The following is a 13,430-nucleotide window of genomic DNA, read 5'->3' on the forward strand; positions in this document are numbered from 1 at the left end:
TTCTTTTTAAATAACTTTCAAAATTAACCTAAATTGTCTTAACTTAAACCAAAATTTTACAAGTATTATTTTAATGTTTATTGTTAGGCAATAAATAAAATAAAAAATTACTTTATTTTTGCTGTTTAGCAGCGACATAGTTTATTTCTAATAACAACAAAAAAACAGGATTTAAAAAAAATTAAATTATATTTTATATCAGTACAATAATATAAAGTCACTATCAACATATCTGATACTTTTGTTATGATATTGTTACAATTGTTCGTCCAGAGCCAAAACAAGTGGATAAAAGTGTAAGTTTATTATTTTGTAGGCCAATATAAACCATTAGGTTTTCATAACATAAAAAGCAGTATCGGGTAGAGGAATTCTTTGTTTATATTAATATGCTTTCAAAATTGTTGTCTTTACCCCTTTGAGCACAACAAAAATTCTTTTGTGTGGCTTATTAATATATCACCTTTGTGCCTATTGTTTTAAACCCCTGGACCTATTGATAAATACTTGTCTATCATTTACTTGTTCTTGCTTTATCTCAACTGTGGGATTACAGTATTAAATCTTGTTATATGATATGGTTCAATACAATAGAACAACCGTATACTTCGGGATATAATTTCCATTGTTGCCTGTATTTTGGCACAAGCCTAAAATCCTTTTATTTCTAACTTGTAACTTTTTCTAGTATTTTAAACTAGATGCGTAAGTTATATTTGTGATTTATCTAAAGATTTTAACAAGTTTAAGTAACTAATGTAAAAGTTAAAATGCTGCCTACAGCAGAAATCAATATTGTTGTTGGAAAAGAAAACGTGGAAAATGCTGCACCTAAAAAGTCGAAGAAAACAAAGTCAAAAAGGTAAAAGGTAGTTTACAAGTTAAAGTAAACTTGTGTATATTAAAATCCAGTAACAAAGTAACCTAAAAGCTTTTAAATAAAGCTATTAGTCAAATTTAAAATCAAACTTGCTTAATAAAAACGTTAAATTTAAATACAATGACAATTTGTTGCCTTAATCCATTTAAACAGCAACACTTGAAATAAAAAGTGCCCTGAATTTTAAATCGTTTCATTTGTTTCAAATTGTAGAAACGAGAAAAAGAAAAATATCGAACAGCAAGAAGCAAGCAAGGTTGAAACTGTGAAGCCAAAGAAACCTAAAAAGCAAAAGAAAAGTAAGAGATTTTATATAAATATTTCTATTCTAATCTAAGCTTGGTTTAGGGTTTAGAAAATCATTTTAAGATTGGTGGATCTAGTTGAACTGTTTTTAAGTGCTATAAACTGGTTAAGTTTTAACTTAATGTTTATTTATCAGGTATTTATGTATCTTACTCACCGGACGGGTCGTTTAACGAAAAAAGATTCGTGGTCGACTTAATACAGCAAGTTAAAGAAAACAATCTTTCTGACGACATATGGTAAGTTAATCAAGAATAAAAAAGCAATAGAAATACGAAAGTATAATAAAACCTTATGTAGTAAACCATTTAAAGAAGTCAAAAATTTAAATGCTGTAACTTTTTAAGGTTTGATAAAGATGAAGGCACAATAAACGACGCTTCTTGGCTGTCAGTTCGCCTTGAAAACGTCAACAAATGTCGGGCTGCTATTCTTGTCGTTTCCAGCAGTTACATGACCTGTCCTGTGACCACGTTCGAGCGAAAGGTAGGGCCAAGTACTCGGGTTACTAATCCTATTACTTGTATCAAATAGCATACGTTGTCAATGCTTTGTAATAACATTGTACGGTGTGTGTTGCAAACTTAGTTTAGCTGGTTGTCTGTAAGGTTTATTGCTTTTGGATGTAGTTTAAATGTTTATATTTCCTCATGTACTTCTTAGAAATTACAACTTTTTATATATTGTTAACGACATAAACTTTTATACAGTCCAACTTATTAATTCTTGTTTAATCATTTTTAAAAAACATATTTTTGTTAGATTATTACTGAACGTATAGTAAACGAGCAAGAGGAATCTAAAAGACCCCACATATTTTGTGTAATATTGGAACCAGTCGAGTTTGCCAAACCGTTTGCAGGTATAAGCAAATATATTATAGCTTATATATGGAGTGAAATACATACATTGCGTAAATGTATAAGTAAAGTTTATTTATAATTGGTGCGTTTGCGAAAGTAACTTTAATAAACAAGTGAAATATTCAAAAAAACACAAAATATTTGAAAACCTTAATTTTATAATGGTTTTACTTAAAGGTTTTAATGGTTTTACTTAAACCTCTACCTATACTATAAAGATAGAAATTTAAAAAACATAAAAAAAGTTTTGAAATACATTATGTTTTTTAGAGAGCTTGCTAATGGTAAATGCTGAGTTAGTTGACCTAACTGGTGAACTAGCCCATCTTGCAGTTGAAGAAAAAGCTTCTTACGCAGTTGGTGCTTTGTCTGATAGATTAGACAAGGTAAGAGCTTATTTTTATTCAAATTTTTTTTATTAGCTACAAGTCAGTGCTGTGCTTTAGCAGTATATAAAATATATTTGTTTATAATGCATATACATCCCACAGTCAAAGAATTATTTTAATTTTACCTGAAAGATAAATAACTTTTTTTCTCAGATTGCATCTATAAAAACTCCTTATATTACTCCTACCACACGAAACGATCCCGATGTTGCAGATGATTGGAAACGGAAGAGAGTGATACAATGGAGCACCAATGACGTCATTGAATGGTTATATTTTCATCAGATAAGGGAATTTTACAGGTAGCCAAAAACACATTCTAAACCTATTTACTTTTTGTCCACTAATAAAAGTCATGCAAATTAAAGGTAAGTTTAAGAAGCCTTATACTATTTTACAGCTGACTTTGTTGCAAAGGTATTTGCGTTAGTGTGATTAAATGTGTTGTTTAACATGGTGACCGTACAAAATTAAGTCTCAAAATCTAATCTGCTTTAGGCAAGCTTTCGCTGAAAAACGACTGGATGGCTACCTGTTACTTTCTACTACAGATCAAGATTTAAACTGGACTTTAGGTAAAGAAATGTAAAAAAAAATTAACCTATACTAGTAGTATATAAATAATATATATATTATATAAATATCATACATAAAGAAAATTTTAAATTTAAATGTTACATAGGGATTGATTCAAGAATTGTTCGCAAGAAAATCTCCACCCAACTTTTAGAGCTTCTCAAGCGCGAAGAAAAGTTAGAGGAAAGTTGGCATTTGAGATGTCGACAAATACGTCATCATCCGGACTTTGTTTATTTGATTTACGATCCGCAAGATGCCAGGTTGGCTGCAAACGTAAAGAACGATCTTTCTCGGAGAGGCTTACAGGTATAAGGATTCAAATTTTTAGGACTTATAGATTATAAAAAAAAGGTTTAAAGTAAAAACCGATTAATATAAGTAAAAAAAAAACGTATTTGTTTTTATGTACAAACTATGTACATCACGTTAAAAAAGAAAATTAATACTCAAGCCTAATAAAAAAAGAATAAAAAAATTTAATAATTTTTTAATTTATTTTTATTATTGAAAATCAGGTTTTATCCCACGAAAAGCTTGGCCAATCACGTGAAGAATTCCTCAAGCTAAACTGCGACTTTTTAGCTAAATGTTCCCACGCTATTTGTCTGATGACGGAAGCTGCTTCTACGTCACCGTTTGTCCTTCACGAGGTTTTGTTTGCTTGCTGGTTAGGTGGTGGACGATCTTTAGTAACTTTGCTGTTTTTTAATATCTGGAGAAATTTAAAGAACACGGTCAAGGCTGCGTTAGGTAAGATTAGTTTAGAACCCGACCTAGAGACGGCAAATTTTTTATCTATTCGCTTAACTATTAGCCTTTGAGTCAGGCGTTTACGGATAGCACTCCCAGGTCCTAAAAACAACCGTTTCCAAACAGTAAAAAAAATGTTATTCCTGATTGTTATTGAAAAAAAAATGTTTAGTGACTATAAAATTTATGCTGATATATTTTTTCAAACCCATTTTTGTTATTTTCTACAGGTGTGGGGATTATTATGATTATATATCATTATTATAACAACACATTTATATTGTATTACCTATTAAAACTTTGAGTTCTATATAACGTTTTATTTGTTTTAAAAGATTTCTACTTTTTACAGGCGACTTTCCGGCAATAGATTTTGAACAGAAGTTATATTCAGAAAGTATGGACATATTAGAACACCACATTAAACCTCAAACCAATATTGCTGGCGTCGTGTTGGAACAGGTACATTACTTTTAACAACATCTTACACTTTAAGGGTATTCATATTTAATCATAAAGCATTTTTCTTATTTTTATAATTAAATCTATTTTCTGGCTGTGTGGTTTGTTGCGATTCTTACTGAATTTTTGTAATTAAGTTGCTAATTATGCTAAAAACTTTTGCAATAAGTATTCTAAACTTTAAAGGCAACCCAAACCTAAGTCAGGATAACTAATATTTTAAGTCTTTTAAAATTCTTTTTTTTTAAAAATTAGGATAAAGATAAATTAAAACATTTGCTACTGTCACCTTGTCATTATTTTGAGCTATAAAGTTTTGATTTATTGCCCAAATATTAGACATATATGTGTAAGCAAGCAATTAGCTGTTCGTTTTACATATATGCCTAACTTGAAATATTTTTAATTGATTCGTGTATAGGCTTACGTCGAGCAAATGAGAGAAGGAGTTCAAAGTTTAAATGCATTTTGTTTAAACAAGTTTCATCAGGATCAGTTTCTGTTCAATGAAGGTCCTTCCATTATACCGAAGATATTTATGAGTTATCAATGGGACGTACAAGATAAAGTATAATTATTAGTTTAAATATGAAAGTAGACTTAATTATTTGCACAACTACTCATTTCTGTTAAAAATTTGAGTTTATACTCTTAAAGAGATGGTGTTGTGGCATATTTTTAATTATGTTGGAATTTTTCCAACATGCACGGGAATACTATTATTTTAAAAATTGGTCAAGTAGTTTTCGAGATTTCGGAATTTGCGGTTAAAATATTGTAAATAGGGAATATACCTACGCTCACGAGTCACGTGACGCACGACGTCATCGTCGTAAGTTTATATGCTGGCAGACATAAGGAAATAACCTTATTTTGCTCTTCCTGAGACGTTTGTTGTACTTTTTTAATTTTTTTTTTGCAGAAAACAAACTTGGCATGAAAAGCAAAAATTTTGCTATATTATGTAGGACAGTTGTTACTTTTTAAATATTTTTAATTGGGTAAGCTGTATCTAAAAATTTAACAAAATATGGGTATGCTGTTTATTTTAAAAGCTTACCAGCCAAAAACGCTTACAAACACTTGCAAAAAAGACAGGTCAACTAAGTGTTATTGAAGCAAAGTTTACCATGGTGCACGTTGGAAATTTTCCAACATAATTAAAAAAGAAACTCTGAGACCACACTATCTCTTTTAGTATGTGCGACCACACCATCTCTTCAACAACTTTTACAGAACTATGATGCACTAACAATAAACTTTAAGACTACGTAAATATCGGCTTAGTATTCAAACTTCCTTAAACTCTTTTATTTAAGTCTAAACTTCTTTATAAATAAACTTTCGACATATATACAGTAAATTTATATAAAATTTCGGGGGAGGTATTACAATTAAACCCAGAAAATAGTTTCTTAACCCATCAACAAGTAAGTTAAGGCGAAGAAAGCTAAATAACAGGGTTTAAATGTGACAAGAATTAAATGTCATAAAAGTGTAACTACGTAATTATGCAAAGTAATATGCGCAAATCGCAGTTACATTCTTTCTTCTTAGGTGATAGAGATCGCTGAATACCTCGAGAAGAACGACTTACCATGCTGGTCTGACGTCACAATGACCCCAAGATCGTCCACATCGCGGATGAGTATTCGATCGGGTCGTTCTCCCATGGCGGAGGCGGAAAATTTGCGCAGTCACATTTACAGAAACATGAAGGTGGGTCACGTGACAAAATCTATGCTTTTTAAATAAATAGATATATTTTTGTTGTTGTTAAAACATACAAACGTTTTTTAACCCTTAATTCTGTTTTTTAGGCGTTTTTAAATGTTTTCTGGTGCTTTTTTCCTTTTATTACTAAAGTAGAAAAATACAAACCGCAATTATGAGAGCTCTTTTAGCCTGCATCTATAAAAAACAAAATGGATTAATTGTCATAATAAAATGTATTCACTATTTTTCTAACTGGTGATGATATAAAAGTTTTTTATTTGTTTAATAAATCTTTTGGTATTAATTGCAAAAACACAAACTACGAAAACAAGCGGCTCTTATAGTTACGTCCCATAAAGCCTTACGTTTGTAACATACATTTTTTTGATGTTTATATTCTTATTTTTTATTCCAGCACTCGAGCTTAGTCATTGGTTGCCTGACGCCAAAATACGTTACTTGTCAGAATTGCGAGAACGATCTTCTTGTTGCCAACAGCCTTGGAAAACAAGTCTTGCCCATTATGTTGCAATATGTAAAGTGGCCGCCAGAGGGCATAAGCGAGCGAGTTCGCCAGATTATTGTGCGGTACACTAAGCCAGTCGACCTGAGCAACCACAAACTTTTTAAAGCGAATTTACCGATTTTGTTGGAGCGAGTTCAAAGATATGTATCATAACTTTTTATATTATTTGAGTACTTAAAAATTAAAAGGTTTCATTTGCGTTTATTTTTTAAACGTCGCCTTTGGCTTATACTTTTCTTTGTTTTTTAGTTTTGTTTGTTTTAAATAATATTTTTTTTCTATTTTAACTAATTATTTGTATTCGCATTTTTTATATTTAATGGCATTAGATAAATTTACCTCGTTGATTTTTTTAGTTATTTTTTAATATAACTAAGGATAAAATATATGTTAATGTGGTGAAGCGTATAGAAAAGTCCTAATAACGTATAAATTTGTAAACTTTCAAGAAATTTTTTGATATAAATTTTTTAAATCATTTTTTTTAAAAGTATGTTACAATTACGATAAATATAAAATTATAAATATATGTTTAATTTTTTACCTTTTTTACAACATTTTTTTAAATATTTAATTTGTTTTTATATTTATTCTGTAATCGACTTATTTATAAAGACGGATAACAGTTAGTTATTGTTTTCAAATATTATTTTATTTTTATTTATTTTATGTTTTAAAATATTTTCAAAATAGTTACACTTTCGATCGATTATTTTACAACTTTCTTAAGTGGACAGTCCGACCCGGAGCTAACTGTGACGTCACAAACAAAAAACAACCGAACTCGCATCAGGTTGTTCGTGCTTACTCTGTACCAGCAAAAAACGCAGTTCTACTTGAGCCTTGTTTTTTGGTTGTTTGTATATTATTGAAAAATATGTATGGTCACCACTTTTGAAATATAAAAGTGTGCTTATGTCATATTTCGAGGGTTTTTGCGTTTTAGAAACGTGTGTCGCGTGTTTTTTAACAATTGTGGTGAAATGTGACCACTTTCAATTAAAAAGCGATTGGAAAATTTAATGTTTTTAAAATGTGACAATTTGACCGTTTTTAAAGTTAAATTTTAATTTTTTCTTCTTATAAAGATTTCACGATTTAGGATGAAATAATTTGGTTTTAAAAACTAGTTTAGATGATTACAAAATGTAAAATATTTTACGCAAAGGAATGCAAAAAAGGAAAACAAATTTCTACATAGTTTTATTTATCGCGGTTGCCATTGGATACTGTGTTTTAGGTAGGTCTATAGAAATCACCTAACATGATTATTTAAATATTCAACATAAATTTATCAATCAAAATTAATTTTTCAGGACAGCAGGACTATACTACTTATAGAGGTTGTGGGGGTACTTTGGATGAATTAAATGCACTAATAATAGTAAATATAACTAATTTTTTAGAGTAATATTGTATTATGCCGTTAACAAAAAAAAGGCTTCGAAATAGTTCTGCCTAAAGGAGCACTAGCTTAAAACAGCTGTAACAGCTTTATGTTGCTATTTAAGGCTTGAACAAAAGTATGTAGCCATATAGTTTATAGAAAAACTAATTTAAGTTGGTGAAAATGTTACCAAGCAGATGAAAACATAGATTAAAAATTGTTCTTTAAATATTGATACTCGGTAATTTTAAAGGGAAGATTTTAGTATTTTTAATTTAAATGGAAAATTATTTACTAGTATATTGTATTTTCTTTAAGGTAGAAATTTTAAAAAGTGGGCGTTTATGTTTATATAATAATGTAGTATAGTAAAATATAGTAATGTTGTGTAGCCTAAAAAAATCTAAAATTTTAATTGTTTACTTTGAATAACTAGACTCCGAATTACCCCGAGTCAGAAGATCAACTCAGTCAAAAATATCCGAACGATATGACTTGTATTTGGCATAAAAATACAACTAATGGTACTGCTACTAATCCAAATGATTTATATGTGGTAAGTAATGATATTAATACGTAAACGATAAAAATATTAACAAATAACTATTTGTTTTAAAAATGGCAAAAAGTTTTATATTAAAAATGGTATAAAAAAGAAATAATCAAAATAGTTTAAAATAAAGAATCGAAAAAATAGGCTGTTGATTTGGGTAACTTTAACCAAAAAAAAATAGCAAGTTTTACTTTATAACGTGTACTTAAAAAAAAAGAGTACTTAAACACTATGTTTTTTAAGTATAATATAAAATATAATTTTTAGGTTAAATTCTGGGATATATTTATGGAAAGGCGACCGGTCAGTCCAGGCTCTAATGAAACAGTATGCTATGATTATATTAACGTTACAATCGAATCTATCGGCAGCGTTATGATATGCGAGTAGGTTTTTGTTTTTAATTTTTCTTCAACCTAACGTTAATATACTTTTGTTAAACTTTGTTGTTTTGTTTTAAAGCCAATACACAACGGCAAATAATCAAAAAAGAATAGTTAGAGGCGTTGGGCCAACTTTAACTCTTACATTTCATTCTGATGAATCTGATGCATTCCGTGGTGCAATGATTGGATATCAAAGTAGATTTTATAAATTTAATGTGTTTTTGCTTAACAATAATATGCTTATAATAAGTTTTTATTAAAAAATAAGGTTGTCTTTGAATGCAAATTTATTTTGATAGAGCATTACATAACATTTAATGTTTTTTGTAGACTGCGACTTTTGTATTTTACTTTTTAAGCAAGAAAACAGTGTTTAGGCTGAAACAATATTAAAAAAGCTATAATAATAACATAAAAAATATACATATTTACATTCACATATATATATATAGATCCGTTTGAAACAGTGTAATTTGTTGTATTTTGTTTTAGCATATGCGGATTTTGATCCATGCCGAAGAGAACCATGCAAGTTTGGAGAATGCATTTTAGATGAAAATCAGATTGAGTTTAAATGCGAGTGTCATAGTGGATATACAGGTTAGTTTAAATCAAAAAATGTAACTTTATTTTAGTGGCAAAAATAAAGACAATATACTCTTAAAGTGTCTATGTTTTACTAAGTTACTTAGTATATCAACCAAGGCCAATTTCACCATATGATTAGAAATACTTTATAGAAATGTTTTTATGTATTTAAAGCAAATCTTTTTTTAGGTCGTCTTGATATAAATTAACAAAAATAACATAACAATATGTTTACTAGTATTTAGTATTACCTAGGTTTAAAACCAAATTTTTATGAAAAAACAGGTTTTAATTGTGATGTTGATTTTGATGAATGCGAGAGTGAACCTTGCGAAAATGGAGGAACTTGTCGCCAGTTGTTGGGTGGGGGATTCACCTGTTTGTGCTTGGATGGATTTGAAGGAATAACATGTAAAAAAGGCAAGTTTTTCTTATTTTCATATTTTAATTAACTGTAATTTTTAACTGATTAGGAAAGATTAAAAAATGGGTACGTAATGTTAGATCTTTTTGGTTGCTTTGATTAAGCTTTTAATGAAATATATTAAATTGAATTAAATTGTAAACAGGCTATTGTTTTTACAGTATACTTTTTTATTTTTTATAAGTTGTATTTTGAAGAAAGGTTTTTATTTTTTTCAGACAAAAATGCGGACCCATGTGCATTAAACAAATGTGCTCGAGGTTCAACTTGTGAAGTAGATGGAAACTCTTATAACTGTATCTGCAAGCCTGGTTTTACAGGTAAGTGCTTAGTTTAACTTGGAATGATAGATTTAGCGTGTTGTAATAATGTTTCGACTAATAATTAAAAGAGCAACTATTTATAACAAATGTGTAAATTTTTTTTTTGATATTTGGTTGACAAAAAACAATTTAAGAGAATTGTTATTCTACTGGGTAGTACTGGGTAAAAATAACCTTTTAAATTTGAAAATCGATTTGTTGTTTAAGGTTTGTACTGCAAAGAGGAAGTGGACGAGTGTGGAAGTGACCCTTGTGGTTATAATGGAATTTGTGTTGCTTACATCAGCTCGTACGAGTGCACATGTAAGAACGGTTGGGTTGGAACCAACTGTGATACAAGTAAGCAATCCTGTTGCTTGTTCTGAAATTAATTACCCCGTGTTATTTTAGGATTTTAATTAGATTTCAAATAAAATTTCACGTTTTAAGTATTTGTTTAATTGTAGAGGACGATGCATGTGCTTCCAAGCCTTGCTTTGAAAATGAGATTTGCAATGTTACTAACTCTTGGCCAGGATTCAGGTGAACAATGGCTTTTAATTATCTAAAGACCGTTTTGTAACTTTACCTGACAGAATCATATTGATATAATTATGGAAATTTAAGTTGCTTGGCTATTGTACTAATGCTAACATTTTAGGAAAATCGCAATACAAAAAGACTTAGTGCAATTATTTAAAACAAATTTAACTTGACATAAAAATGTATAACTTTTATATATGTTATACTGTGATGTTGTTTAGTCACCAATTGATCTAATGTGTTATTAATTAATAATATTTTATGTTTACAGTTGTACTTGTATGGAAGGCTGGACTGGCGAAGATTGTCAAGAAGACATTAACGAATGTGCGAGCCAGCCATGTAAGCATGGTGGACAATGTACTGAGACAGAACAGATAAACTGGTACGAGTGCGAATGTAAACCTGGATATTTTGGGACGAATTGTGAATTCAGTAAGTTAAATGTTGACGTTTCTTATGTATTAGAATTCCAAATTTTAAATCAAATTGTTAAAAATTTCTATGACATTTAAAATATTTTCAGTTGTCAAAAGCAATAATGTTTGCTACGTATGCTCTTTTATCGTATGCTCTTTTATTTTAAAATTATTCAAGGTTCGCCCCAGTGCAAAAATCCTGGTATTCCCTATCTGAATGAGGACAAACAGTTTCTTCAGGGCGCCACCTTGCAGTTTTATTGTTCGGATGGATACAGAATGGTGGGATTTGAAAATCTAACTTGCCAAAAAAACACGACTTGGTCGCATGATATGCCAGCCTGTGTTGGTATGTAGATGTTTTGGTAATGTATTTTAAACATAAAAAATGTATATACATAGTAAATGAATATTTGACAAAGTCAGCTAACAGTTACTAATTATTTATTAAGTACATTTATATTACCTCGTCAGAGATAACTGTGTTTATTTTTGTATATATCTTTGGTAAGGTCAAATGTTGCCTTTAGCAGTTTAGGATATAATATAGATTATAATTTCTCGGTAATTATGCTGCTGATTGAGTGCTGGCTCTGCAAGAGTTCATACCGTTTATAGCGCCTTACTCAAAGGCGCAACAGCATGAGAGCGGTGGGGATCGAATAAACGACCTCATAGTGGTGTAGCAAGTGTTTTTACCACTACACCACGCTGCCGGTCTTCAAAATTTAAAATTACTTTTTTAATTACAATCAACACATTACTTAGAGGCTAATAAAATTGAAAAAATTATGAATTTGAGGAAAATAATATTTCTTTCTTATATAACATAATTTGTAGGCTTTATGCTCAAAAAGTTGCATTTTTTCTTTCTCAGTAGATAAGCAGAACAACACAGTTCTATTTATTCCACGTAAATTAACCCCAACTCTAAAAACTCTGATCAGCATCAGCACAATTCTGACAATCTCACTTATATCGTTTTGTGTGTGGCTTGTTCTTAAAGGGTAAGTTGTTAATACAAGGTCCTGTGTTTAATCACCACTGCTCCCATGTCGTAGCAGGCAAAACAGTTTTCAATATAAGATTGACGCAATATACCTGTACAGTAAACATATTGCTATGCAGTAATATTTAACATGGCCAAAATTAACTCGAGGCTGGGTCGAGGTAGCAAAAATTATTTTATTTTTAATAGGCCTGTATACGTCGTAGATTAATAAGCTTAGAAAAATATTTAAAAGTGGTTATTATAAGTTAATGATTCAAAAAATAAAAACTAGGTTATTTGTTATCTGCAAATTCAATAAATTAACATGCATATATATTTTGGAAGGTTTAACTTATTTAGTATGCTTAATTGATTTTTTTAAAACATTGTTTTAATAGGCCATGGGAATTTGGAAAGAATGTTACAAAAGTTATTCGACTTTAAATTTATTGGAAGCATTAGGCTTTGGATTACCTCACATACAATATAAATTTAAATTAAAATTCTTTTTTACAAAAAAACTGATTTTGTCATACAAAGTTGCAATGCTTTATCGCGTTACCTCATTAAAAAACGTGCAATAAAACAACACACCTTTGTACATAGACCGTTAAAACACTTTACCGTATTGTTTTAAGTTTTATTTCTTAATGAGTTTATTGCTACGTTAACTGACTTAATTTTGTTTATATATAGTTTACCCTAATTTTCTACAATTAATAACTTTTTTTAAAGTCTTGTAATTCCCGCTTTTGGCGAACTCTTTTACTTTACGGTTCTCGTCAATTTTCCATTACCCTTGCGGTTTTTAAAATGTTTATTGAGTAACCTTACCATATACCCGTACCCTAATTTCCTATCTAATTTATATCTAAGTATAGGTTATTATTATTATTTTAATATTGCAATAATTAATGCATATTGACTCTGGTTACTTTTACGGTTTTTTCACTTGTTTATTTTTACGGTCCTAAATTTTTTAAGGAATGTAAACTACAAGTTAATTTTTTATCTGCGGATAGCAATGCGTGGGCGTAGTGTAAACCCACGTGTTATTATTAGTTTAAAAACCGCATTGACCCTTCGCATTTTATTCAAACGAGCGCAGGGTTAGAAAAAAAAATCTCGAGCAATTTTCATTCAAAAACACTCTAGGCTAAAAAACACAACAAAAACATTATTGTTTTTGGCAAATTTAACAATTTTTAGATAATAAAATGTCTTAATTTATAATTGTTATGTAATTTGTGATTTAATTTACCATTATTTACCCATAAATATTCATTTCATTTGACGAAAGGCATTTTCTTACGCCCGAAGGTATAAAATAACTACGTGTATTGTAATCTATTTGTACATAGTTTTA

At 29.6% G+C, this 13,430-nt stretch overlaps 3 protein-coding genes across 3 annotated transcripts; all 3 read left to right on the forward strand.

The window, feature by feature from the left end:
- Window positions 1-697: 697 nt before the first annotated feature.
- LOC145750174 (uncharacterized) lies at window positions 698-7,395 on the forward strand. The gene is made up of 14 exons (XM_082566135.1): window positions 698-862; window positions 1,094-1,179; window positions 1,323-1,425; window positions 1,534-1,672; window positions 1,949-2,048; window positions 2,320-2,435; window positions 2,592-2,740; window positions 2,937-3,013; window positions 3,121-3,323; window positions 3,533-3,767; window positions 4,120-4,229; window positions 4,651-4,797; window positions 5,787-5,948; window positions 6,361-7,395. Exons 1-14 carry the CDS (start codon window positions 771-773, stop codon window positions 6,622-6,624), a joined length of 1,983 nt encoding a protein of 660 aa, XP_082422261.1. The 5' UTR covers window positions 698-770; the 3' UTR covers window positions 6,625-7,395.
- A 246-nt stretch (window positions 7,396-7,641) lies between these two features.
- LOC145750884 (suppressor of tumorigenicity 14 protein-like) lies at window positions 7,642-9,868 on the forward strand. The gene is made up of 8 exons (XM_082566957.1): window positions 7,642-7,711; window positions 7,788-7,855; window positions 8,295-8,414; window positions 8,679-8,797; window positions 8,874-8,992; window positions 9,290-9,397; window positions 9,671-9,809; window positions 9,859-9,868. The coding sequence occupies exons 1-8, from the start codon at window positions 7,642-7,644 to the stop codon at window positions 9,866-9,868; spliced, it is 753 nt and encodes a 250-aa protein (XP_082423083.1).
- A 157-nt stretch (window positions 9,869-10,025) lies between these two features.
- LOC145750885 (uncharacterized) lies at window positions 10,026-13,189 on the forward strand. The gene is made up of 7 exons (XM_082566958.1): window positions 10,026-10,129; window positions 10,340-10,471; window positions 10,579-10,664; window positions 10,926-11,089; window positions 11,252-11,422; window positions 11,954-12,080; window positions 12,463-13,189. The coding sequence occupies exons 1-7, from the start codon at window positions 10,088-10,090 to the stop codon at window positions 12,506-12,508; spliced, it is 768 nt and encodes a 255-aa protein (XP_082423084.1). The 5' UTR covers window positions 10,026-10,087; the 3' UTR covers window positions 12,509-13,189.
- Window positions 13,190-13,430: the final 241 nt, after the last annotated feature.

Source organism: Corella eumyota, chromosome 4, assembly GCF_963082875.1.
Source record: "Corella eumyota chromosome 4, kaCorEumy4.1, whole genome shotgun sequence".
In the NCBI taxonomy this organism is placed as follows: domain Eukaryota; kingdom Metazoa; phylum Chordata; class Ascidiacea; order Phlebobranchia; family Corellidae; genus Corella; species Corella eumyota.

What these genes read in the sequence shown, in the direction of transcription:
- LOC145750174 (XM_082566135.1), top strand. Translation starts at nt 771, where the DNA reads ATGCTGCCTACAGCAGAAATCAATATTGTTGTTGGAAAAGAAAACGTG. An exon ending in AATCTTTCTGACGACATATG is followed by an intron (nt 1,426 to 1,533) that starts GTAAGTTAATCA and finishes TAACTTTTTAAG; the next exon opens with GTTTGATAAAGATGAAGGCA. An exon ending in TGACCACGTTCGAGCGAAAG is followed by an intron (nt 1,673 to 1,948) that starts GTAGGGCCAAGT and finishes TATTTTTGTTAG; the next exon opens with ATTATTACTGAACGTATAGT.
- LOC145750884 (XM_082566957.1), top strand. Translation starts at nt 7,642, where the DNA reads ATGCAAAAAAGGAAAACAAATTTCTACATAGTTTTATTTATCGCGGTT. An exon ending in ATCCAAATGATTTATATGTG is followed by an intron (nt 8,415 to 8,678) that starts GTAAGTAATGAT and finishes TATAATTTTTAG; the next exon opens with GTTAAATTCTGGGATATATT. An exon ending in TGCAATGATTGGATATCAAA is followed by an intron (nt 8,993 to 9,289) that starts GTAGATTTTATA and finishes ATTTTGTTTTAG; the next exon opens with CATATGCGGATTTTGATCCA.
- LOC145750885 (XM_082566958.1), top strand. Translation starts at nt 10,088, where the DNA reads ATGGAAACTCTTATAACTGTATCTGCAAGCCTGGTTTTACAG. An exon ending in TGGGACGAATTGTGAATTCA is followed by an intron (nt 11,090 to 11,251) that starts GTAAGTTAAATG and finishes AAATTATTCAAG; the next exon opens with GTTCGCCCCAGTGCAAAAAT. An exon ending in GTGTGGCTTGTTCTTAAAGG is followed by an intron (nt 12,081 to 12,462) that starts GTAAGTTGTTAA and finishes TTGTTTTAATAG; the next exon opens with GCCATGGGAATTTGGAAAGA.